General features: G+C 40.3%; 1 protein-coding gene across 3 annotated transcripts in view; it reads right to left on the bottom strand.

The window, feature by feature from the left end:
• The window catches only part of Kcnq5 (potassium voltage-gated channel subfamily Q member 5), a 534,457-nt gene that overhangs the window by 111,517 nt on the left and 395,386 nt on the right, over positions 1-27,554 (bottom strand). For all 3 annotated transcript variants that reach the window (XM_075980633.1, XM_075980634.1, XM_075980635.1), the window contains exon 3: positions 21,746-21,872. In XM_075980633.1, coding sequence (XP_075836748.1) covers positions 21,746-21,872 — 127 coding nt within the window. The remainder of the gene's footprint in view (positions 1-21,745; positions 21,873-27,554) is intronic.

The following is a 27,554-nucleotide window of genomic DNA, read 5'->3' as shown; positions in this document are numbered from 1 at the left end:
GAAGTTGAGCATGACCTTAAGTGTCTTTTGGCCATTTGAAGTTCTTCTGTTGAGAATTCTCTGTTCAGCTCAGTGCCCCATTTTATAATTGGATTGATTAGCCTTTTACGGTCTAGTTTCTTGATTTCTTTATATATTCTGGAGATCAGACCTTTTTCAGTTGCGGGGTTGGTGAAAATCTTCTCCCAGTAAGTGGGTTGCCTTTTTGTCTTAGTGACAGTGTCCTTTGCTTTACAGAAGCTTCTCAGCCTCAGGAGGTCCCATTTATTCAATGATGCCCTTAGTGTCTGTGCTGCTGGGGTTATACACAGGAAGTGGTCTCCTGTGCCCATGTGCTGTAGAGTACTTCCCACTTCCTCTTCTATCAGGTTCAGTGTGTTCAGACTGATATTGAGGTCTTTAATCCATTTGGACTTGAGTTTTGTGCATGGTGATAGATATGGATCTATTTTCATTCTTTTACAGATTGACATCCAGTTTTGCCAGCACAATTTGTTGAAAATGCTGTCTTTTTTCCATTGTATACTTTTAGCTCCTTTATCGAAAATCAGGTGCTCATAGGTTTGTGGGTTAAAGTCAGGGTCTTCTATTCGATTCCATTGGTCGACTTCTCTGTTTTTATGCCAATACCAGGCTGTTTTCAATACTGTAGCTCTATAATAGAGTTTGAAGTCAGGGATGGTAATGCCTCCAGACAATCCTTTATTGTATAAGATTGTTCTGGCTATCCTGGGAGCTCACCTATTTTTTTTAGTCAAAATTATTTACTATGTTTTGGGGAGATTATACTATAATTACACAACTTCCCCCTTCATTTCCTTTCTCCAAGGCATCCCATATATCAATCTTTGGTCTCTTTCAAATTGATGCCCTCTTTTATTTTTTCATTAACTTTTGCTATCTACATCTGTATAATGTAGGAGTCAGCCTTGCTAAGCTAAATATGAACAGATCACCCAAAGGAAGTTCTTTACTTCCAACCATTTTCACCTGCCAGTGTAAGAGTCAGCCATAGATAAGTTTAATAGAGGCCTGAATCTCAGTAGTTTACCCTGAAGCAATCCCTGGTTACAGGAAGGACCGTAAACTAAGATTACCTGAGCACCACCCAAGAACAGACCATCCAAAGGAAATGCCTAATGATCCAACAGCTGTAGATAGGATCACCTGCCAGCACACACTCACCAGGACACCCTAGACAAATGTCAGCCAATGAGGGGTCCTGTACCTCAGAAACCCCTCACCACCATCGTTACTACTATAAAAATCCAACTCTAACTAAGCTCCAGGCTCTCCGATTATTCCAATATGTTGGACATATGGAGAGACCTGGAGAGACCAAGTTTGCAAACTTGTATAAAATAAAGGTTCTTTGTTTTTATATATGGGACTCAGTCTCCTTGTTGGTTTTTGGGGGATTTTGTGGATTGGGGCATAGCAAGTTCATAACTAGTTCATTTGTAGAATGCTACTTGAATATATGTTTTCAGGGCTGACCATTTGAGGAATTCTTTTAAAGGACTTTTTTTCCTAATTAGAGGATTGCTATATTCTAAATTTGAATTGATAAGCAATGTAGTAATAGCTTAAATATAGTGCCATTATGCGATAAACATGTGATTAAACTGTTCTAAGGTTTTCACACATAACCTTGTACGTTATAAACATTTATCAATTGTATGTGTGTGTGTGTGTTTACAGATTCTTTGATTTCACATTATTTGGAGTTATCCAGAATGACTTTGCCCAGTTTTTCCCCCCATACTTTATTTCCATTAATCTCTCTGCTTCTTTAGATCATGGATGATCAAGATTGGTTTTTGTAACTGTCCAAAACAGGTAATTTATCTTCGAATGTTGAAAGCTGTCCTTGAGAAAAGGGTGTCCATGCAGGGGCTTTCTTTCCCTTTTGGCCCTTGTGAATGGAATGATCTAATATCAAATATCGAATAGAAAGTGAGTGGACATAATATTTGCCACTTGTAGGCTGAGAGGAAGCACAGACAACATATTGCTTCTCTTTCCCTCTGCATCAGCTTCATGTTGTGATGAAGGATGTTCTGAGAAGCCATGTGTGGCTTGTTGTCAGCCTAAGTTCCTGAGTGACTGTGTAGAGCAGAAAAGTCCTCATCACCATCTGCTCTCAGCATGAAACCCCTTCATTAAACAAGTGGAACATTACCTCTTACTTTAAGTTACCATAATTTGAGGATTTGTATGTTGTGATAATTAGCATCACTCAGCTGCTTTTATAATGTCAAAATTAGAAAACCAATTTTCTAAAAAAAAAAAAAAAAAAGGCCGAATGGAAAAAATATGGTATTTCTTTTCTAGGAGGTAAGGAGTAAAGAAGTAGGAGCGAGGAGTATGGCACCTATCTGTCTGGATTCCAACCCTGAATGTGGTGCTCAGCATCCAGATTTGTTCTGTGAAGTTCCTGAACCTTTTTGTGGCTCAATTTTTCATAAAATAAAGATGCACAAATACCTATGTCATAGAGCCCAGTTAAGGAAGAAATAAATCCTAGTGCATAACAAATAGCTAATTTGTCATCGCTGTTATTATTAGTTAGATATCATTCAGTAACAAGAAATAATATATCATATTTTAGAATTCGAGATAAACAGTTTCCAATATACCATTATGTTGGAGAATTGACTTGACAGGAGGATATAGAGGATAATTCTAATTTGCTTCACAAAAGGATGTTATAATCTTATATATATATAGAGTGTGTGTGTGTGTGTGTGTGTGTGTGTGTGTGTGTATTTACACGCTTCCATCTCAGTCACCACTGAGATGTCTTTGAGTAAAAGTTTGTGTAAAACTGTGGATGCATATGTGTATCCAGTATGATCTAGAGAAAGCATGTATGTACTGCTCTTTTAATGAAAAAGGGGGAAACTATATTTTTATTTTAAATTAGAAGCTATGGCTCAGGAAGGTGAACACACTGACCAAGGTAATTTATTTAGTTGGAGGTAAACAACGTGAAGGGAAATGGGTAACCTTTATTGAGTACCTCTGATACATGAGCCTGTGTGGTGCGCTCCGTACCCAGATTCTATTTCATTACTTCCCGTAATTGTTCTCCAAGGAAGCCCAGAGGTTATCAGTATAAAGTCCTAGTTCGGCTCCTTGTTAGCTGTGTGGTCTCGGGGCTATAAATCTTGCTCAGTCTTAGAGTTCTCACCTGTAAATAGGTATAGAGTCACTTTTCGCATAAGGGTCATGTAAGAATTAAATGAGATAGCCCTGTGTCTGCCTTAGTGTGCTTGGTGCTTGATAACTTCTTAATCTAAAAGAATAAAAATTGTTAAATGTATGTCTGTATCCTTAAGGTTATTTAGTAAATGGAGCCAGGAAGTGAACTTATTGCTGTCTGATCCCAGCTTGCAACTTATTCTAGGCTTATAGCGATATTGTATTTGTGTTTTAATAAATAAAGCTTGCCTGAAGATCAGAGAGGATAGCAGCCACATTAGACAATCATACAGGCCAGGGAGTGGTGGCACACACCTTTAATCTCAGGACTCAGGAGACAGAAGCAGATAGGTCTCAATGAGTTCAAGGCCACCTTGGGCGACACTGGGTTGAATCTGTCTAAAAGAGAAACAGAATTCACATAAAGGTGATTCCAGCACTTGGGAGGTGGAGACTGGAGCGATATGGCTGGACAGAGAAGTATATAAAGGGGAAGAGACAGGAACTCAGTGGAGTGTGGAGTCTGAGGTTGGTGTAGACCACTGCAGGATTACTCTTTCAGTCTGAAGATTTGGTAGGAAGCTTAAAGGTCTCTCTAGTGATTGGTTGTTTTGCTTTTCTGATCTTCAGATTGAACCCCAATATCTGTCTCTGGGTTTTTTATTATTCATGCTCCACAAGCTTCTGCTGGGTAACTTACAGAGTAGAAACGTCAGTAAATCACCACATAGGCAGTAGTAGTCACTAATTCTTAAACCAAAATTCCAAGAAGTATTAACAGTAGCCAATGTGTCAACTGAAAAATGGTTGCTATTCGATAAGATTTAGTCAAAATTCTTATATTTAACACACACATATAGTTTAGTACTCTGACATTAAAACAGATCATGACGGAGTAGCTAACTTGTCTTCTCGGCATGTGACCATTTCTGCATAAGTTTGCTATCTATTTCATGACGCATGTATTACATGTAGCACAAATATTATTGCCAACAGAGAAACAAGATAAGGAGAGCTGGTGTGGGCCTCACTTGTACATTAGAAGTCTGGGCCCTTCTAATCTCTAATGACTGCTTTTCCAATCTTTAAAATGAGATGACTTAAACTAGAAACACTAAGGACTCTAATTCTGAATATCTGGAATTCTAAGGGATGCTAGGCATGGTTGAATCATGAGACACCAGCAAGAACATTTGGGAAGAGATCTCTTCCTGAGTTTTCTCATCCATTTGATTTGGTGAGGACTGGTAGAAATACACTCAGGTCATTTGTTTAAGATGCTACCATGTACAATTTATACATCCCCTCAACAAATTCTTCTATGGCCATGACGGAAGTACCAGGGAGAGAACAATGAAACAGAAGGACCATGTACGTGGCTTTAATGAGAGTGGGAAGGTCTGGGAATCTGTCTTGGTGGAAGAGGTGACCTTTGAGCCGGGAGGGCATGGCTGTGACATTATTTTATTTTATTTTTTTTAAATATTTATTTATTTATTATGTATACAATATTCTGTCCGTGTGTGTCTGCAGGCCAGAAGAGGGCACCAGACCTCATTCCAGATGGTTGTGAGCCACCATGTGGTTGCCGGGAGTAGAACTCAGGACCTTTGGAAGAGCAGGCAATGCTCTTAACCACTGAGCCATCTCTCCAGCCCCTGTGACCTTATTTTAAAAGACAGTGTTCCAAATCACAGACTGTAAGGACTCAAACAGAGGTAGCATCTATGTCTAACCCAGTGATTCTCAACTTTTTTAATGCTAAGACCTTTAACAGTTCCTCATGTTGTGGTGACCTCTTACTTCATAACTGTAATTTTGCTACTGTTTGGAGATAGAGGTTGCCATGGGCTGGGGGTCACAATCCACAGGTTGAGAACCACTGATTTAAGGCACCATAAAGGGATGGAGCTGAAGACTGAGCGCAGTGAGGACTGAGTTTTGGTAGCAGTTGCGGAAGGCTTTTAAGTATGAATATCAGATATGTGTTTTATAAAGACCATTTTTGTTGACAGTGGACACAATTCAGGAGTAAATTTGATGGCCAGTTAAGGAGTCCCGCATGTTCTAGGAGAAGGCGAGGTCAACTCTACACCAGCAAGGATGCAGTGAAGAGAGAGGCAAGCAGCCCAGGTGGAGCCTGGGAACTGATAATGGAGAGGCTGAGGCTTGCTCAAATTCCCTTTGTGAGATACAAGAGGTCCTGGCTGCATGCAAGGTTCTGAGTTGGATTCCCACCAGCAATGCAGGAGTGTTCCCTTTACCCTACAACCTCGCTAAGCATAAGTTGTCATCAGTGTTTTTGATTTTGGCCGTTCTTACAGGTGTAAGATGGAATCTCAGAGTTGTTTTGATTTGCACTTCTCTGATGAGTTGGAATAGTTGGGTGAGCAAAGTGCTATTTGTGAAGAAATGCAGTGAACGGACAAAAGAGACAGGAGAGCTGTTTCTCTTGTTTAAGGGGCCAAAGAATTTATTTTTATTGATTTTTATTGAGCTCTTCATTTTTCTCTGCTTTCCTCCCTGCTTCTCCCCTCCCCTTCAACCCTCTCCTGATGGAGGAGTTACTTCTTACCAAATTAAGGGTTTAATTTGAACCTTCTTAAATCTGTCGTACCTACCAGATAACTGGTCCTTAGGGAGAGGAACAAGAGAGAAGTCTGGGCTGCAGATACCAGTGGCATGCTTTTGTTTGTTTTAGCCACAGAAATAACTTCCTCTACATCAGTAATCTATGAAAACTATTGCTTCTACGTATGATCATAAACGCTTACTTTCCAACGTAGGTTACAGTTTGGAGGCTATAAGCAAGCCATGTTTCTGTGTTTTTAAGGCAGGAGAAGTGTTTGTCCCCCGAGAGGAATAGTGAAGTGGGAGGTGAGGTGAACCCATCCTATGTAAGGCACAGTGGAGCATCATCTTGAGTAAATTATGAGTGTATTTCACAGCGTTCAATGACAACAGAATAAGAACTCAAAAGTACCTTTGGATGATTAAGAATGTGGTTTAGGGTTTTATGTTATTTTATAAAGAGAGTATAAGACTGGCTTTTAGAAGTCACAACTTCATGTTGTTTACAATTTCCTTCTAGCACCTGTTTTCATAAACATCAAAGGTCAAAACAGTAGCCAGTTTCAGTTCCTGAACAGAGCCCCAAATAGTATTTGACCACAGACTGTAAGAAAGAGTTGGATTCCTACCAAGAAGAGATCAGTGTTGAAACTTCCACTGGAAATCCCCTGACCTCTGAAGACAGTACTCAGCGCTCAGTATCTCACACAGGATAGTAAACCCGAAAGCTTGCTGACCAGCAGGCAATGTTACCACAGCCTTCTCAATTCACAGTCTGCAAACGCCGGTGCCTCGCTTTTCAGACCTACGTTCGGCACGTAGCAGTTCTATGAGATTAACCGAGTCTTGGCAGATGGTTAAGCTGATTGCTGTTGGGATATATCGTCTTTTTTTTTTTTCTTTGAGAAACTTGATCCTTGTTTTCGGATGACTTTCAGGTTATGATTAATCATCACCTACTACTAAAAGGTTTTGAAAGGACATATTCAGGAAGCACTTTGACGGACTGGACTATTTGGCTTTTGCAGTCGAGCTGAGATTTGAGTTTAAATGTCACCGAGCAAAGGAAACCTATTGGTGGGAATTTATTCTATGTTTCATCCTGGGAAATTGAGAATTACCTGGATCACCCGCCTCTCAATCTTTTCCAATGCACAATTTCTTATTTTAGAAATAAGAAATGGATACAGTCTAGGCACATGGCTAATCCTTGAGGATAAACACTGGGGTGTGGAAATGGAATTTTCCATCTGTGGAGAATGAAGGGAGAGGGCTTTAAAGAAACAAATTTGAGTAAATACAAGCCACAGATAAGTGTTTAGCCCTTTTCGTAACTCTGAAAGCTCCACTTACTCTTATTTGGAGATATACATAGGTTCTGTGTATGCTTGTGTGGTTTTAGTGAGATTCTTAACCAAGCAAAATGTGTTTTATTACCTGTGAAAACCCCAACTTTATTTATAAAATCTTTGTCAAACTTTGCTCGCTTTTATTATTAATAGAGTTTCTGAACTCTTCTAATAATAATATTGTTTATGATCTATAAGGATCTGTGTATGTTCTTATCTGTGCTTCAAAAACATCCGTGTCCCAGGGAAACTTGAGCAAGCTGATATGGTACGTTATTTCAGAGAGAGACTCAGAATTTGCAGTATTTGATGCTGCCGAACAGACTCTCATTAAAAATGCTGGAGCTATCAGCGAAACTGTGTGGGACATGCTTCCTTCTCATTACCGATCTTTTCAGGCCCTACGCGCTCTGTGAAGTCACACTTCTTTTAAAGTGAGTGTGTGTGGGGGGACCCTAAGGCTTATTGAAACCACGTGACACCATAATCTAGGATTCCCTTCTGAAGGGCCTGAAGCTGGCCTCATGGAGGAGTTCAAACCACTCAGGAGCTGCCCATGCCTAGCAACTAAGTGTGGGAACGCATCAGGGAGAAATATTTCAAAAATAGTTTCAGATGTGCACATTTTAGCAGAAATACTTCCAGAAAACCACAGAAACCCGATAAGAGAGGGATTCTGAAGTCACAAGATGGCAAATGTCCCAAGGATTAGCTACAGCCCTTTGATGTCCAAATTCCACGCACAGATTTGGAGTCCGTGGTAGGGGTTGACAGCAAATATTTGAAACATTTTGTAAAAGGCAGAAGTAGGGGGAAAGAAAGAGAGAGGAAAGGGCAGTACAGGAGTAGAGAGCTTCTAGTAGAAGAATCTAGAATTACAAAGTATGTAAAACAAGTACTTCAGTAAACAGTATAATCACATTCACATGGCCGAATGAGAGAATTAAAGGAGCAGATGGATCAAGCAAAAGGAGGTCCCGGTGAGGAGGTGAAGGGGTCACTTTTCGCTGTGCATTGCACAGCCCCTTGCCACATTCTCCTTTTCATTCGCTCGTGACAAATGTGTTGGCTTCACTGTGTGTGGAGGGATGCTTTGCCGTGGTGGGCGGGGATGTTCTTCAGTGAATGTCCTGTAGCTAGCAGTTTGCTGGCATTTCAGTTCATGAAATGCGTAGTGAGTGTGGCTAGGAAACCCCAGGATTTGGATTTAGGGCTAGGTGTGTAGATGGTTTCAGACCAGTGTAGACAGAGACATCCTGTCTATACTCACAAGGATGAAAAGAGAGTTAGTGGAGGAGACACTGGGAGGCATAAAACAATTATTCTGAGGAATATTAAAAAAGGTGAAATATACCTAGAACCTGCAGAGACAGTTGACCTGGTTAAGAGTTCAAAAATCCTACCCAGGTTCAATCTGGGTAAACTGTAATCCAATAACCAGTTTCAAAAGACACCCTAATTAGTGCAAAATTCTTTAGCTGCTGCACACACCATCCTGAAGTTGTTACATCGAATGGTCTCTAGATTCCAAAAAATACATAGCTTGGTTCCTGCTCTCTCCCTGAAAGAGTTTATTCATATTTAACATATGAACTCTTTTTTTTTTTTTTTTTGGTTTTTCGAGACAGGGTTTCTCTGTGGCTTTGGAGCCTGTCCTGGAACTAGCTCTGTAGACCAGGCTGGTCTCGAATTCACAGAGATCCGCCTGCCTCTGCCTCCCGAGTGCTGGGATTAAAGGCGTGCGCCACTATCGCCCGGCAACATATGAACTCTTGAATCTAGGAATACAGAATTAGTAAGAGTTTGAGGAGAAAGAATAAAACATATTCAAAGACATCTTACTGAATTGAAAATTTTGTTCTGTTTATGTTTACTGGCCTGGGGCTGATGGGAGGATACTTTGAACCCACCATGCTCACGGTTGGTCATGCCAGTAACTGCTTAGATGCCAATCTCATCTCTCCTTCAGCTTCTTCTGGAAATCCTCTGAAACACCTGAAGTTCCAAGTTTAAAATTCATATAACATGTGTAGGTCAACCAAAGCAAATCAGAGAACACCTCTGAGGATATGCTTTAAGAGAGTTAAAAGCACTATAATATGCTTCTGTAGCCTCGGAATGGGAGCATTTACATAAAAATCCACTGGTAAGTTATCCTTTGCATTGTCCTTGGTAATGACGAAATGCGTGCAAAGTGAATTAGATTCTGTGGGACCATACTTCCTATGGGTCAATCTACCTGCTTCAGTACTGCTGGGCAAAGAAAAGACATCTGCATTTAGACTTCTTGCTGTGGTCCAAAGAGCCATGCTTTTAGTCAGCCTTTGGAAGCTATACCTATATTTGTACTTCAGTTTGATGATGATGTGAAGAGGTACATGATGAGAAAATTTGCCTCTTCCACTCTGTGCTTGCTCAATGGCTTTAGGAGAACAATTTCATTCTTTTTACTTTAAAACAGTTTTTCAAAATCCATATACAAAGCAACATAAATACTTCCTCTTATTCTTTCTTACTCAAATAAAAGCATACTATACATTATGCCTCTGTCCTTTACAGTTAATATAGCTTGGCTGTACAGAAAGGTCTCGATTGTGTTTTATCATGTGGGCATGATAAATCTTTAGTTGATTTAGCTAAACTGAACACGGACTAGTGATGAAGAGATTACTAGGAACTCAGTTGTGGTCGAAGAATAGCTGATTATGTGTTTTGTTATTTAAGCAGATAAGTTCTTTTTCATAAGTGATACTCATTAGCACTCCGGTAGTATATATGGGCTTGATTCAGTGATGTGGATTAAACCACAGACTCACTGAAACAGTGTCTGATGGAATCACCGGTTCTTGTCACTCGGATAGCTAAGAGAGTATGACTATATGCATTTCTTGTCAGGAGTTCGACAGTGTAAATACACTGTCACATGCAATTCTCTGTTGGTGGATTCTCTTCATCTCCTTCACATTCTTTATTTTGTACTGGGCTGCCAGATTTCTCTTGATATCAGAGCTCTTTCTACTTTAGGGAGATCAGTCCTTTGTCTTTGATAGGAGGTATAAGTATTAGGAAAACATTTTCCTAATGTTGCTTTGCTTTCTGTTTTGTGTCTCATCCAGCATTCTTTGTTGTTTTTGTTCATATTTGTAGTTGTGGTTAGAAAGGCTCCCAGGCCTCCAAGTCGCAGAGATTTCTATTTCTGTGGCCCATTTGTTTTTTTCTGTTTGTTTTACATCTTTGACTACTTGGAATTTATCTCAAGTAAGACAGACATGGATTCTGACATGACCTTTAACCACGCAAGTGGTTGGTTGCTCTAACATGGAAGAGGAATCTCAGCAAGTAAAAATCCATGAATCCGGTCACCGAGGGACGTCTTACTAAATTCCAAGAACAAAGACTTTCCAGTTGGTTATGACAAAAAAGTCACTGGGAAAAGGGGGGAGTTTTGAGAAATGGTAGTGTCAGATAGAAGACAGAGAGGTCTTAGGAAAGGTGTGAGGACAACAAATGACCTTTCTATGAGTCACACAAGAATTGTGAGTTTGAGTATGGGCCCAACTCTCTATGATATTCTGGGCCTTGGTAGAAGTCTTAAATGTGTTAGCTTTCATAAATGACATTTATTTCATCTGAGATATAATTTTCATCTGTGAATATATATTTTAAAAGAAATAGCCACATTCTGGAATATGATTTTTTTTTCTGCTAAAGTTAAACAAAAACACTTACAACACATCCCAGTAATCTCTAAAGAAATAAAAAATTCATGTTCACATAAAAATCTGTACAAGAATTTTCATGGCAGTTTCATTACTAATAGTTAAATAACAAACCAAATGGCTTCATATAGAGAAATGGATAAACAATTTGCCATGAATACATACCACAGAATATTATTCAGCAGTAAAAAGGAATGAACTATTGATGACAGTTGCCAAGATTTTGAGTGAACAAAAGTGAATTTCTGGATCTTGCTACTGCACAAGTACAGTTCTAATTCTGTGGGGTTCAGAGAAGGAAAGTGAGGATGAGCAAACTTGTGAATCACAGACATGATCTGGGGCAAAGGGCAGCTCTAAAAACCTAATGGTAGTGATTGCATCCCGTGCTGCCGTAGACTGAAGGGAAGATTCTGTGCCTTGACTGTAGTTGTGGTTAAACAACTCTGTCCATACAGTAAGAATGTATGGAGGCATCCATATGCAAGCCAGTGCATGTAAAAACTGTTGAGCTCTGAATGAGGTCAGCTGACAGTCGGTATTCATGTCAGCTTCCTGTTGGAGGAAGGACAGACAGAGGACACATTCTGACTTGGAACACTAACAGCTTTACATTTTTTAAGAAGGACTCAAAATATTTTGTTGTAAAAGATTTGGGGGGAAAAAGCCAGACTGTAGACTGTTTAGGAAGGAATTATTCTCTTTATGATACTGTTAGGGGCTCTCTTTTGGACTTTCCATATTGTCTCCAAGGGGGAGGAGGAAGATTAGGGATAAGGCCAAGCTTTATCGCGTGTTTTTATTAATTTGACCCTGTGCTGCACATACATGGCTCAAGGCACAATGAAGTGGCATGAGGTCAGGACTTGATCTCTCCATGTCCCCAGATCTTTGGTATATGGCAGATGAAGGCTCTTAACTCAAGTTCCAGTTTCTTAAGGTATAAAGTCAGGATCTTGCTCCCTACTTACTTTTGTATGATTTTTGTAGGAATTACATGAAATAAATTTCACCTATGATTAAGTCCATGGAGTTTTGTCCCTATTGATGTAACAAGGAAACCAGTTCCCCGAACTTTTACTATGCTCAGTTTTAAGGGAACAGCCCTATTTAAGTTTAATTTTTATGCTACTGTCCTTTTTTCCAATGTTGGAAATACAAAATGAATAAACTAGTGTATATACTGTATTTATATATATGGGACAAAAGTCATCAGAAGCCAAGTGAGGAAGGGCACAGTCATCATCTGAAAGTTGAACATAGATGCACTTTTTATTCCACGATGTGGGCTTTTTTTTGTAATTTATTTATTTATTTTATTTGTATGGGTATTTTGGCTGCATTTATGTCTATATACCATATGCATGCCTGATGCTGGCTCTGGCCAGAAGGGGGCGTCAGATTCCCAGGAACTACAGCTACAGACAACTGAGTGCTGCAATGCGGGTGTTAGGAATAGAATTTGGGTCCTCTGGAAGAGTAGCAAGCAGTCTTAACTCCTCAGCCATCTTTCCAGTCCCTGCTTGCTTTTTAAAGTGTCTTTCTTGCTCTTTATGTCTCTCTTTGTGTGTGTCTGTGTGTCTGTGTCTGTGTGTGGGGGTGTGTGCCTGTGGAGGACAGAGGTATCAGATCTCTTGGAGTTACAGTTATGGACAGTTGTGAGACACCCCACTTGGGTGCTAGGAACTGAACTCAGGTTTCTGCAAGAGTAGCAAGTGCTTTTAAAAACTATCTCATCTCTCTAGCTCCCAAGTTTATGTTTTTTGAATTTGCATTAATTTTTTAAATGAAAATATAATTATACGATTATTCCTTTTCCATTTCTTACATATGATACATATAAATACACATACATAAGTGGTTGTGATATGCATATATATGTAAAATTTTATATATGAGGGTGTTTTGTCTATGTGTATGTTTTGCTGTGCATATGTATGTATGTGTGTGTGTGTTGTAAGGGGAGAGGCTGCTTGTTCTTCCTGGCCACCTGGCTAGCTTAGCCCCGAAATAATCACACAGAAATTGTATTCATTAAAACACTGCTTGGCCCATTTGCTCTAGCCTCTTATTGGCTAACTCTCACATCTTGATTTAACCCATTTCTATTAATCTGTATATTGCCAAGTAGCAGTGACTCACTGGGAAAGATTCAGCTTGTCGACTCTGGCAGCTGCATGGTGGCTCTTTCCCACTCTGCCTTTCTTCCCAGCATTCAGTTCTGTCTTCTCCACGTACCTAAGCTCTGCCCTATTAGGCCCAAAGCAGTTTCTTTATTCATTAACCAATGAAAGCAACACATGAACAGAAGAACCTCCTACATGTGTGTGCCTGCTTAGTCCATATAAAGGTACTTGTATTCAGAGCTGGCCACTTTGCATTGGAAAACTGGGCCTCTTCACGAAGAAGAAAATTTCCCCCACTCTCACCATTCTATGTTTGCCTGTAATTCTTCGTCTAGTATTGGAAATGTGTAAGACTTCCCTCCTTCCACTTAGTAAGTCTACCGGTGTCACACTTGTTCAGCTCTTGTTTGGGCAGCCATGCTGACGAGATTTCACGGGGGTAGCCTCCCTGAATTTCTCAGAGATGAAATCTCACAACAGGCACCCTATTCCTCTAGCTCTTAGACTCTTCCCGCCCAGCCCCAACTGATCCGTTTATAATACAAGGCCATGTTTATGCTTTTAATCAAGTTGTTTATTAACAAAGAGGAGCATTCTGTGACATTTTCGAGGGCAAACTTTGCTTATGTTTCAGTGTGAGAAAATCAAGAAGTTCTTTCTCAGTGCTAACGAGTGGAGATTAAATTTCCAGTGTCGGATACCTTCTAGGATAGGCTGAAAACTTGGACCCCCAAAGAAAGTCACTAATCAATGTAACATAATCTTCCACTAATCCATTAATAAACTCCTTTTTTTCTGCTCCTTCCTTATTCTTCCATGTGTAGATTAAACGGATTACACCGTAATTAAATTTGACTCTCACAAGAGGCAGTGTTCTGTTCCTAGTTCCAGGGATGTTTTACGGCTGAGGATAAAGTCCCTCCCCCACCCCCCATCCTCCCATGGATTCTCACCTACAGAGTGAGATAAGAGTGTTTCAGAGGGATATAGTTCCACTTGTTGAGCTCTGTATTTTAATCGGGCTCCAGATTCCTTTATAGATGGGTGTTCTATGACGAAATCAGGGTATACTTATATTGTTGTGATTCTTGATAGACACAAAGGCTTAAAATCGAATGGTAAATGCCTCCTACGACATATTGTATTATCCACGCTTTCAAACACTGCAATCAGCTGGGCCCCAAGTCTCTCTGTGATATGTATTAACCATTAAATGACACACACTGCAAAGATATAGCGCAGAAGAGTTTCAAAGCCACGTGTAGCTGTTGAACTGCAGGACTTCCACTGAAGTTAATGAGATTCATACTGGTAAATTCTAAGCACCACTTTGAAAATTTACCCCATAGTGACAGTTTAATGCTTCTTATTGATCATAAGTTTCCAGATAACATCTTGAGGCAAAAGGGACCATTTCTCAAAGGAAATAAATAATCTTTAATGAAATAAATCTGCGTGGCAATCACTGTAATGCATGAGTACGGGGCACAGTCATTTGGAAAGAAAGCTCCCAGGAACTGCTTGTTAGTGACAGTTGCCAAGGGGGCCGTAAAAAGTTTCCATCACATCATAATTTTGGTTGCACACAGAAAATAACACATTTCCTTTTTAAAGTGGGAATTTTATGTGCTCAAGTGCAGATCTATCCATACATGGAAAAGTCAAGGATTGTTACTTTACAGATTATTCCCCTGTAATTTATCCTTAGGTTGTGTAGTAATTTATACATTACTGGTACAGAGTTCAAGTAGACATAGAGGTCCAAAAGACCCAGGGCCTTGCCTTTACCAGTATCATCTTTCTAGAAGCTGCTGTGTCTAGACCAGTGGTTCTCAACCTTCCTAATGCTGCGACCCTTTAATGCAGTTCCTCATGCTGTGCTGACCCCAGACCATAACATTACTTCATTGCTACTTCAGAACTGTAATACTGCTACAGTTATGAATTGTAAATATCTGATAAGCACTATATCTGATATTCAGCTGCTGTGGGGTGCGATCCCCTCAGATTGAGAAACGCTATGACCCCTGCCCCATCTCTTCTTCCTCCTCTTCCTACTGTTCTTGACCTCCAACCTCAACACCCAGTCCCTCCTGCACAAATCAAGCTCATAAGTTTCGGCGAAAACTTTGCAAGTATTCATCCTTGAATTGGGAAGGTGGTACATGCCTAAATATTTTCAAGACTGACTCCTTTTAAAACAAATATTAAGAACAACTCAATATTCTACTACTTGGATTTTCCTGAACTGCACAATCTAAGCTATCTCTCCTCCATTCTCTATGTTTCTATTCTCAGCACCCAGAACTCTGGACATGGAAGAATTACATAATGTCTTTTCTGGATGACTCAGTTTCTTTGCTCTGCTGTCTTATACAGTGAGTCATGGCCGTCCATACCATTCTCCCTGTAACTTTACAATTCTCTTTTGGCTTTGCACCTTCTAAAGATATGTGAGACTGTAACCTTACAGGTAGGGGCTATTTTCATTCGGATTTGCATCGTTTGTACTGAGTGTACCTGACACACAAGTTGTTGAATGATTTTTCTTATATAACATGAGATACAAAGAATATTAGGAAAATATATCATAGGAGTCTACTAAAGTTTATAAAAAGAAATGGGGAACAATCTGCAGTTTTTCATGTCTCTCTTGGAATACTTTCTGTACAGTCAAATAATAACATTTTATGCTTTTTTTATCAGTCAAGCTTGCATACCACATCAACCATTGTCTAAGCAACTACCATACTGTTACTGAACAGCTGGAGGCATTCCTGGGAGGGAGAATACTTACCCTAGAGGGTTTCTCCAATGTGCAAATGCCCAGAGACCCTCAGAATGACATTACATAGGAGTCTAAGAAGTAGATACTGAGCAGAGAAACCTGTTTATTCCTAATTTCCCCTCCAAGCTAGAGAGCAGCAAGAGGTGTAGTTGTTAAAAATAAAGCTAATCTTAATATTACTGCCATTTAAAAAACTGATTTTTTGAATTTCTAATGCTTGTTGATGCTGATGGGCAAGGTTCAATCAAGTTTAATTTTAAATTGCCAGTAAACAATGAGAGAGGATCATTTTTTTTTAGAGTAAAATCATTAAAAAAAATCTTGCTTTTATTTCTGTTTTCTTGCCTTCTTTCTTTCTTTGAGCAGGTCTGAGTACTGTCTTTCTTCCTCATGTGGAAAACGGGGTATTAGTGGTTGAAGAGATGGTTCTGTAGTTAAGAACACCCAAGTTTCAATCCCAACACCCACATGGTGGATCACGGCTGTCTGTAACTCTGGTTTTAGGGACTCCAATGCCCTTTTCTGGCCTCTGTAGGCACCAGGTATGCACGTGATGCATAGACATACATGAAGGGAAAACAGCCACATACATAAAAAGATAATAATAAAAAATTAAAAAGTATACTATAATACTTATGCGGTATTAATAATACAATATTTATATGGTGTTCAGAACAGTAGGCAACATGTAACAATTCTCAGTAAATAATGCTACTAGAAAGATAACGAATTTTTTAATAGTCTGATTAAATAGGTTTTAACTATCCTCAACTTCTCATAAGAAAGAAACTATGTGTTACAGGAGAATGTGAATATTGAGAGAAGCTGCAGACGAATCCATGACTGTTAGGCAACAGCCTATGAGAAAGCAGTTTCTACTAAAGGGGGTAAAAAGCTTTGATGGTACTGAAATGGTTCAGGTCAAGAACAGGTCTATTTTAGTAAAAGATGAGGATAGCACAGAAGTAGAAAAAAAATCTTTAGTTGGCAAGCCAGTGGCAGTTCTCGGAGGAGTCTCTGTTCTAATTTGTGAACGTATTAACAACTTAACTCGCCTTATAATATGGTGAAATCACAGATGTATTTGAATAGCTTCAGCCACGTGCTTGACTCTAATAAAGTCTTTCATTTTCTTTCAGCCAAGTAAGAAGCTGGCTACATTTTCTAATAAAAAAAAATACACACACTTGCTGGCACTCTCCTGAGGAGCTGCCATTTCAAGTGAAAGCAGACATGCTTAGTTCGTGGGAAACATCTGAGCTGTGGTTTTACCCCCTTTGTTCACCCGTGGAAGTGCCACAGGAAATGGTTAAGAGAGCGATAGGGAGTCTACCTACATTTAACATCACGTACAGATACAAGATTAATAACAGGCTGACATTCTTTGCTGCAATGAGACACACTACAAGACTGAAAAAACGGCTATAACCATGTTATGACTGTTTTTAAAAAGCAGTCACCAAGGACTCCAAAAATAGGCACTATTTGAAGTTGAGACCGCCTGACATATCAGGCTCATTACTGCCGTCTAAGTAGCGGGATTTGATACTATTTGTGAGTCTCAAGTAGGCCATTAAGAAAAAGCTGGATGAAAAAGAGTGGCTGCGTTAGCAGTCCTTGAGGTGATTCAGGCATCTCACTACTCATGCTATAGAAGACGAGATTTATGTTGGGACATTGAAAAAACCATCAGGGAGACAACCCAGGTAGTTACTATAGATGTGCTTTAACTCTGTGAGGTAGGAATGCAAGGATTGGCCAAAGCTGTAGGTAGGTTTTCACCGCAGAGTCATAGGCATGGGGCTGGTTCAACATGTAGGGGTAAAGAAGAGTTTTGTAATTCTACATCAAAACTAAGCAAAATAACAGAAATAGTAATGAAAGGAAGCATTTTATTTTTTAAAAAATGCATGTTATTTTTGTAGGGTAAAAAGGCCAGCCAAAGAAACCCACCCTGACCCTGAAACCAAAGCCAGTGAAAGAAACCCACCTTGGATCTGAAACCCAAATGGTGGGGAAAACACTGTAGTCCTGAACCCAGAACCTAAGAAACACACCCTGACTCTGAAACCAGAGACAAAGAAACACACTTTGGCCCTGGAACCAGAGCCAGTGAAAGAAATATGCTCTAACCCCCAAACTAGAGACAAAAAGATAAAAAAGACCAGTGAATGAATCAGTTTGGCCCTGAAACCAGAGCCAACTCTGCCCCTGACCGACTGAACAAGAACCCAACCAATCTTCAAACACGAAAACCTATCAATCTCTGAGCATGGAATCTAGTATCTTGATCCTGAACCCAGAGCCAGTGAAAGAAACACATCCTGGATCTGAAACCTGAACCAGTAAAAGAAACATTTTAGCCTTAAACCCAGAGTCTAAGAAATATACCCTGACTCTGAAACCAGAGCCAAAGAAATACACTTTGACTCTAGAACCAGAGCCAGTGAAAGGAATATGCCTTACTGTGAAAATAGAGACAGAAGGCTAAAATGGACCAGTAAAAGAAACACAGTTTGGCACTGAAATTAGAGCCAAATCTGCCCCTGACCAACTAAACCAACCAATCCCTGATCAGGAAAACTAACCAATCCCTGAGCAGGTCTTCTCCCTGGGAAAACTCTGCCTTTAAGAAGCCCTTTGTCTATCCAGTTGCTGGCTGCCCTTTCCCACCCCAGCAGACACATTCACTCTTCCAGATTCCTCCTTCCCAATTAAATGTGTTTCTTAAAAGAGTTTTGGGTAGAGATCTTTTGCCAGGGTAGAAGAGAAGAGATTTTGCTGAGAAGTTCCCTTAGGGGGAGGAGTGGCTGAGCAGAAAAACCAGAAGAAACAGTTATATTTGCTGGCAAACTCCCTTGGGAGTTGAGCAGAAAAAGGAGCTTTTTGACAGAGCCAGAGGAGATCGCTACGTTTCTACAGGAGCTTCCCTTTGAGGAGAGTGAAGCAGAAGAAAGATCTTCGGCCAGAGCTGAGCAGAACACAAGAAGAAAGAGACAGCCCTGCTAGGACATTCCCTTAGGGGAACCGAGCAGAGCTCAGCTGCAACAGCTCTCTCTAGGAGAAGAGCAGGCTTGCTACATCCTGCACACAGACCATTCTCCACTGCATCCCAGCTCCAGGGATAGCCTGACCTCCCAACAAGTCGGGATCCCTTTCCCTCCAGAGCTGTCCTATTGCAACAACTCCAGCCTCCAGAGCTGTCTCTTTGCAGCTGCAGGTATAGCCCTGCTCTGCAGTGAGTCAGGATACCCTTTTCCCCCCAGAGTTGTAACACTCGAAATTCCAAACACAACTGTGCAATGACTGCATGATTTCTTCAATTAATACAGGGTTGGTGATTCAGAAAAAGAAAATGCCGGTCTTTGGAATCAGCCCATGGAGCCTCTATTAAATTGTGTCCAAATATTACTGGTTGGTAAACAAGGACACTATGCAAGGTCTGACCCTGGTAGTAGCTTCCTTTTGCTTCCAAGGCAAAGTGACAACATTGCTGTGTGTTTTAGGTTGCTTTCAACTGCTGTGATAAAACACTGGCCACAAGCATCAAGATAAAAGGGTTTATGCTGCCTTTTCACACCCAGCTCACAAGCTGTCACTGAAGCAACTCAGTACCAGAACTCAAGGCAGGAACAGAGGTAAGAACCACAGAAGAGCTCTACTTACTGGGTTGCTCTCTCATTCATCCTCAGCTTGTTTTCCAGTACAACCTAGGTCCACCTGCTCAGGGATGACATCACTCACAGTGGGTTAGACCCTGCCTTATCAAACACCAATCAAGAACGCGCCCCACGGACTGTCATAGGCCAATCAGATTGGGGTGATCTGCACCGGCGACTCCCTCAGATAACTTGGCTGTGCCAAGATGAAAGCTAACACTAACTAGGAGTATGCCTGGAAAGAACATTTCCCACAGGGAAGGCATATCAGGCAAGCTGTCATCCTTTCCCAATGTTCAAGAGTTCAAAAAAAGTTTCCTGAATGTGTATCTGGCCTATTCAGACCAGTCCGATCTTTCAAACATATAAAGTATTAATAAGTTTCGTTGTATTTCAGACTCCTTCCTGCTGAGAACATGTATCACAGACAGATAAAAAAGGAACAGTCTTCCTTTCTGCATTCAGCAGGGTAAATTTGGTCGAACAAGGGGACTATAGGGCTGATTTCACCATTTTTACCAGTTTATACTACATTTTTATGGAGCCCTGAAAAGATCTAGGAAGGGTCTCAACAGTAATGTGGCATTGCCCTTGCCTTCAGCAGGGGACTTTTGATTCACCTGTGGAAGGTAAAGCCAGGTATATAATACCAATGAGCCTTATGCGAATATATTTCACTATTGTATCAATTCACTTGAAACACAGATCAAACTGTCACGTGGACATTAAACTGAATGCTGAAAGTCGCACACAGTTGTCGGCACTGCAAGTTCATATTTGGTCCACGCTCTAATGGGAATTCATTATGTATTTATCCGTGACAACGTAAAAAGCAGTTAATTTACTAGATGTAAATTCCTCACTTAAATAAAAAGCTCTCCGAAGTTAACAAAACCGAAATGATGCTAATAGCAAACCATATCAAATCTGCAAGGTCACTATCACCACTGATAGGTGTGCTGAGGCAAGTGAGGTGACAGAGACCAGAAGATCATGTTCTGAGCAAGACTTTCAAAGATCTGAGGCAGAGAGAGAAAGATTAAAAGACTACCATGTACTGACACATCCATGGCTGGAAAGAGCTATCAAGAGGCAGCAGGCATCTGGGAAAGAACTTCCTTTTTAGCTTAAAGAGCAGAAATACATTGGCATTGCCCTTGGGACGAGAAGGCAACCAAGTTTTAATTGGTTTGAAAATCTGGATTGGAATATCCCTGCAGTCATGAATGAAACAATCTTATGCTGCAGAAGTTGTGTGAGTCTTGGCCAACCACCTGCCTTGGGAATTGTTTTGCTTGGGTCTTTCATGGAACAGAGAGTCCTTGTTTTGTGGTCGCCTCACTTCAAGTGATAATCCTTCATAGCCTTGTTTGAGCAGAGGATTCAGAATGAAAAAAACATCTGGGGTGTGTGTGTGGGGGGTCAAATGCCCAGTGCCTTGTGTTGTGGGGCTGTAAGCTGCCATTTGCTTTTCTCCACACCTAGCACGATGGTTTCCAGATGAGAAAGGCTGGTGTTAGCAGAGCCTGCAGAGATGGAAGCTCTACTTTTTGAAAGCACTCTATGGCTCCTGCCACTAACAAGGGGAGAAAGATTAAGGGGTGTGATCAAAGGGATTGCTCAGCAATTTCTAACTCCTCACACAAGGGAGCAAACTCTCTTATCAATTAAGTCCCACTTTCTCAGCTTGGAAATATTTGGAGTAAGCCCCACCGAGGAGAACTTCCAGCATTTGGATTGGAGTGGTTGCCTAGCAAGTGAGAAATGCAAAAGAGCAGGGAAACCAAATTTAGCTGTCTAATAATAGTTTTGATATGCAGAGTTTTCGGTTTTAAGATATGGTTTTAAATATATTACTGAGAGATGCCAGGTCTTAACTCCACAGGGCTCCATAATACCTTTATCAGGAGGCATCATTTTAAACTGAATCTCAACAGAATGGAGTCCCTTCTTGAACTCAGAAGCTAGGGCCAATGAAGTCTGCTATTTGAATAGGAATTGTGGGTAAGGGAATCATATTTCAGAGTGTAGAACTCAGGATCACACTTAAAGTTTTCAGAGCAGAAGCCACGTTGTGGTCTTCAGGTATGCTAGAGTGTTTGTGCAACTAAAAATAATACACGGATGCATGTTGGTGTGATTTGAATACAACCTTGTAGTATATTGTAGAGCTAATTAACACACGTGCACATACACACAGAGACAGAGAGAGAAAAAGAGAGAGAGCCAGTAATTCCTAGATGTTGCCTTCTAGTATCAACTGAATGTTGTAAAGCTAGAGAGAGAAGAAAACGTTCAGTACCATCAATCCTGAGACTCTGATACTCACCTATTACACAGAAAGGCTTTCGAGCGAACCTTAGTCTTCCTTGCCATCCTCTATAACGACAACAGCAGCCTGCAGACCAGATTCGAATGATGAACTCCAAGCCAAAGACAACGATCATCACGAACTCCTAGAATAACAGAACAGATGTCAGAGAGAAGCATTACAGAGTAACCTACTCTAAGAACCTTGGTGAATATTTCTGCACCTTGAATTACTGGGCTTGGGACATCTGGCTGATGTCTAAAGAACTTTCTTGTCTCGAAAAACCAAAAAAAAAAAAAAAAACCAAAAAAAAAAAAAAAACTAGCCTGAAGACTACCGAAGCCTCCTGTTTTCTGGTCTCCTATCATGGGATACATGCCTTCTCAGGTCTTTAATACTGTGAAGGTGTCAGTTTTAATAGAAAACACAAAGGTCAAATAGTAATGTTTCCTCACCTGGGATGTATAGCATCGCTGGCTTTAATTGCTTAATAACATGAAAATAGAGACTCTTGAAATACAATGGAAGTGTATAGACACTGAGCTTCATTGTGCTGCAAGGAGCGACGTAATCCCTAAATTTGCAAGTTCCTCCCAGAGAATAAGAAATAACTTTTAGGAGTATTCACCCTTTGGTTACAGTATTAGAATCTTATTTTTTTTTTCAGTGTTAGAGTTTTCAAACACAGGCGGTTTCAGATGGATAACTATCTGTGTGACACACAGATCCGCTGTCAGAAGGGAGACCCAGAATCCTCTAGCTGTGAAGCGTGTTAATTATCGTACTGCCCTTTGGCAATAGCTGCCTGAACAACAACACCTGCACCAGCAAAACGGCTTGGAGATTATTTAGGAAAAGCTGTGAGTTAACCCCGGGGAAAGGCCAAATACAGCAGCTCTTAAACGGCCAGTCCCAGAGGAGGTTTGTCAGAGAAAATAATTCTGGATAAGTCTAGCAAAGTCATTTGGTACTATAGAGGCAGATCCTGAGTTTATTAAAATTGGTTTGTTTTTAAAGATACCTTTGCTGTTTGACAACAAGAACTGTCATTATTTATAGTACAGATGATACACATTAAGCAAGGTTATGATAATGGATGGATTATAAAACTGATACATGGTTGATATTAAAGCGGCCTCACATCACAGAAATGTAGATTGTAGAAATATCAAAGTTGCAAGTTGTTTTCCATGAAGGTAAATTTGTTAGCAAACTCTTGAAAACGACATGTTTGTACATACTTCATGCCAACATGTCTTTGGTTTATGTGATGACAGGCTATGCATTTGAAATGTCCCCCAGAGGCACACTGTCCTATCCTCCTGCGACGCTGCACTGAAGCACACACAAACACTTCTCATGATGAGAGATAAATCCCCTATAGCATTGTGACTCACGATTACATAAGAGTGCTTCTTGGATCAATATCTGCAAATAATTTATGCACAGATGACCAAATCTATGGTCAATATAGCAACGGCAGGAATCCGAGGGTTTTATTTAGTTTTGGCTTGTTGTGGGCTTTGAAAGCTTGTGAGTAGAATCTGTTCATTTATTATGGTGTCAAAATGTTACACCATCTGTTTTTAAGAGCACATTTCTCAACGTCTACCAACCGTGCTTAAGTATAAAACGCCCTTGATCTGAGCTTGCGCACAACCCAAGTTCATTAGCAGCCTCCCTGCCCCTCCCCCCACTATTCTTTCCCTGGACCTCTACCTCTTTTAGGAAGGTTAGTACTCCAGGTGTGAGAATTCACATGATGGAGAACCTTCTTCCCACAAATCCTGATGTGTGGCCTCATTACACAGACATCACCATGAGATGATGCTTCTGTCTCATGTAAGCAGACAACTGAGGGGCTGGTCCCTGTTCAGATGGTGTCACTAAAAGGCAGGGAATGTGCGAAGCGCCAACACCTCCTGCGACTGTTTGGGCAGACCTGACTTTCTGAAACACTAGGTAAACCCATAACGGAGTCCCAGCTAACTGGAGACCCTCTAATTTTGCACCAAAGCACAGGGTGTTGCCTGCTTCCTGCCCCTTTGTCTGCAGACATAGTGCCTGGACGTACTGCCCTCCCCTCACACTACCACATAATGCTGGTTGCGTGCCATTCGGATTCATTGCCTAGTAACTCAATATAACCATAGCTGATTAGATAATGTGCATGTACACCAGGGAGCATACACGTTAAACAAGATCTGCACCTAAATGCCGGTCTCTAGAGTCTGCTTTCCGGGAACTCATCATGAGTCACTCCTTGCCCACTTCCTGGAAATTCATCTCTCTCCTTCCTCCCCCACTGAGCCACAGGTGAGAATGAGATACCCCCACAGATAACACCAGCAAGTACATGGGATTGTTCTTAAGAAGAGGATGCTAAAAACAATTGGTCTACTTCTATGCTGCAGTGAGGCAGGATAAATTATGTCTACAAATTCTTTATTTAATGCCCGTTATTCAGGAATATGAATTGATGCTTTCTGGTTTTGTTTTGTTTTAAAACGAGATTAGGGAGAAATGTCAACAATGCTTTCTTTGCCAAACAAAAACTTCTAGAACTGCACAGAAAACAGAGAAACCCACAGTTATATTTGGGGGCATCACCGTCCCCTTCTCTTAGAAGTCCTAGAATAGAAGTAGTGGAGAGAAAGCCAGCAAGTCTAAAGACTATCCGAATAACAAAGAAATGGGATCTGGATAGAGATTTGCCTCCTCTACAACCCCAACAGAATATGCATCTTTATGTTACAAACTTCTTGATTTGATTCTTTTCTCCATTAAAATAATTCAAGATAGAACACACTCTAGGCTATCAATGAAATCATGTGGACTGTGTTGTCAACTTATAAGGAAGTTCAATTATAAATCAATAGTAAAAAGACAAGCATATCCTAAACATGTGGAAAATTGAAAAATACACTTTTATGCATTTTATTAGTCAAAGAAAATCTCAGGAAAATTATAAAATATAAATAACTGAAAAATAATGAAAATACAACCTACCAAAATGTTCAGGTGCAACCACCACAGTGAGGAGGGGCACATTTATATCACGAAATCCTCACATTTAAAATAAAGGTCTCAGACTAATAATCTAGGACCACAGCTGAAAAACTGAAGATAGAAGAATAAAACTGGTCCAAGGAAAGCAGAAAAGTGAAATAACAAACATAAGAGAAGAAGAGTGTTTCCTTTACCGCACAACCTCTCCAGCAGAAGTTGTCATCAGTGTTTTTGATCGTGGCCATTCTTACAATTTGTGCTGGAGAAGGTGTGGAATAAAGGGAACACTTCTACATTGCTGGTGAGAGTGCATGCTGGTACAGCCCCTTTGGATAGCAGTGTGGCGATTTCTCAGAAAATTAGGAAACAATCTTTCTCAAGACCCAGCAATACCACTTTTGGGTATATATCCAAAGGATGCTCAATCGTGCCACAAGGGCATGTGTTCAACTATGTTCATAGCAGCTTTGTTTGTCATAGCCAGAACCTGGAAACAATCTAAATGCCTCTCAACTGAAGAACGAATAAGGGAAATGTGATACATTTACACAATGGAATATTTCACAGCAGAAAAAAATAACGACATCTTGAAATTTTCAGGCAAATGGACAGAACTAGAAAACATCATTTTGAGTGAGGTAACCCAGACCCAGAAAGACAATTATCACATGCACTTACTCATAGTGGTTTTTAAACATAAAGAAAAGAAAACCAGCCTACAGATCACAATCCCAGAAAACCTAGACAACAATGAGGACCCTAAGAGAAACATACACGAATCTAATCTACATGGGAAGTAGAAAAATACAAGATCTCCTTAGTAAATTGTGAACATGGTGACCATGGGAGAGGGTTGAAGGGAAGGGGAGAGAAAGGGAGGGCAGCTAGAAAATTGTTTAGCTCAATAAAACCAGTTTTAAAAAAGGGGAAAATAAGAGAAGAAGAAAGTAATGCAATAGAAAGGAAACAAAAAGTCCATGAAACAAAAAACTGCTTCTATGAAAACAATCAATAAAATTGGCAAATCTTTTGTAAACTGATAGAAATCACCAGTCTCAAGAATTGATAGACATGGTGGCTGTGAAAAATCAGTAAGGAGTCTTCATGGGTGTAGCTTCTGTGAGCACCAGAAGACAGAACCTCCCAGCAAACCCCTGCTCTTTTGGGTCTTAAAACCTTTCCACGCCTTCTTATGCAGCAATGTTCCCTAGGTCCTAGGTGCAGGAACGTTTTGCAGATGTATCCATTGGGATTGGGCCCCACAGCTCTGCATTTTGATCAGCTATCGTGTTCTATACTGGGCTCCATCTGTTCTAAAGGGAAGTTTTCTATGTAAGTTTGGTAAAGTGGTGGTTGTAAGTTCTCTTCCCTGATTCCGGACTGCACTACCACTGAGTAGTTGGCTAGGTTTCTAGTACCAGGCATGATTTCCTTTTTGTTGAGGGTGTCTTAAATCCAATTAGAGAGCTGTTGGTTCCTGCCAAAGTATGTGTGCCACTACGGCATTCTTAGGGTTCTTGTGCCAAATTAATCACCATGTGGTTCATAATTCCAGAAAGTCTTACTAATCTGATTGCCTAACCATGAACTGAACAAGGATAGGGAAAAGCCTCAACCCTATGCCAAGAACTAAAGAATGCTAAGGGTGGGAAAATTGCCTTTCCTAAGGAAGAACATACAAAGAGTCAGCCCTGAAAACAGACACAGAGGTAACAAATAGACTGAGCAGGTTATATTTGGGAATAAATACGCATGTACATATATGCATGCACAACACAAAAAACAAGGAAGGAGCAAGTAAGGGAAGGGTTGGAGAGGAAAAAGGAGGGCGAAAATGATGTGATTATATTATAATTTCTTTCTTTTTAATATATATATTTATTTTGGTTTTCTTGAGGCAGGGTTTCTCTGTAGCTTTGGAGCCTGTCCTGATACTTGTTTTGTATACCAGGCTAGGCTTGAATCTGCCTCTGCCTTCTGAGTGCTGGGATTAAAGCTGTGCACTACCATTTCCCGGTTATAATTTCAAAAAAGAAAGGAAGCAGTTAAAAATCTGATAAAGAAATGCTAGGAATGATGATGTACATATAAATTTCACAATATAGAAAATTGGACAAACGCCATGAAAATAAAACAAATAAAAATTTAAATAGTTTTATAATCTATAAAAATTTAAATCCATAATTTAAAAGATTCTGTCAAAGCTGTGTTTAGGCTAAACAGTTTCAATACTGAAATCAGACAATAGGTAGATAAAAATAATGCTGGTTCCACAACACTTTTTCTAGAATAAAAAAATAAAGATAAATTTAATTTTTCCTATCTAGCTTCACACAATTTCTTCCAGGAAATAAGGAACCTTTCTAATTCTTCCCCTCTCCCTCACTGACACAAGTTCTTGGTGGGTAAACCATGCTGGCTTGGAGCACACTGTATAGCTCAGGCTGGCTTTAACTTGTGACACCCACTGTTCTACCCCCTAGTGCTGGACCAGAGGCTTATGTCAACAGATGCCTTACACCCAATTCACTTGTTAAGGAAATTCAATGCTAGCCTTGAATTCCTGAACTAAAGCCATTCTCTTGCCATACCTTCCTGGTGAGCTGAGACGACAGGCATGCAAACTATTGCATGGTTAATGTTAATAGAACAATAAACTAGGGGCTGGAGAGATGGCTCAGTGGTTAAGAGCACATACTGTTCTTCCTGAGGACCTGAGTTCAATTCCCAGCACCCACATCAGGTGGTTTACAACATCTGTAATACCAGCTCCAGGGAGATCTCACAGCTCTAGTCTCTGTGGACACTTGCATTCATG

Source organism: Microtus pennsylvanicus, chromosome 7 (genome assembly GCF_037038515.1).
Source record: "Microtus pennsylvanicus isolate mMicPen1 chromosome 7, mMicPen1.hap1, whole genome shotgun sequence".
Classification (NCBI taxonomy): domain Eukaryota; kingdom Metazoa; phylum Chordata; class Mammalia; order Rodentia; family Cricetidae; genus Microtus; species Microtus pennsylvanicus.
Note: the sequence above shows the minus strand (reverse complement) of the source record. Positions and strands in the feature narration are given on the sequence as shown.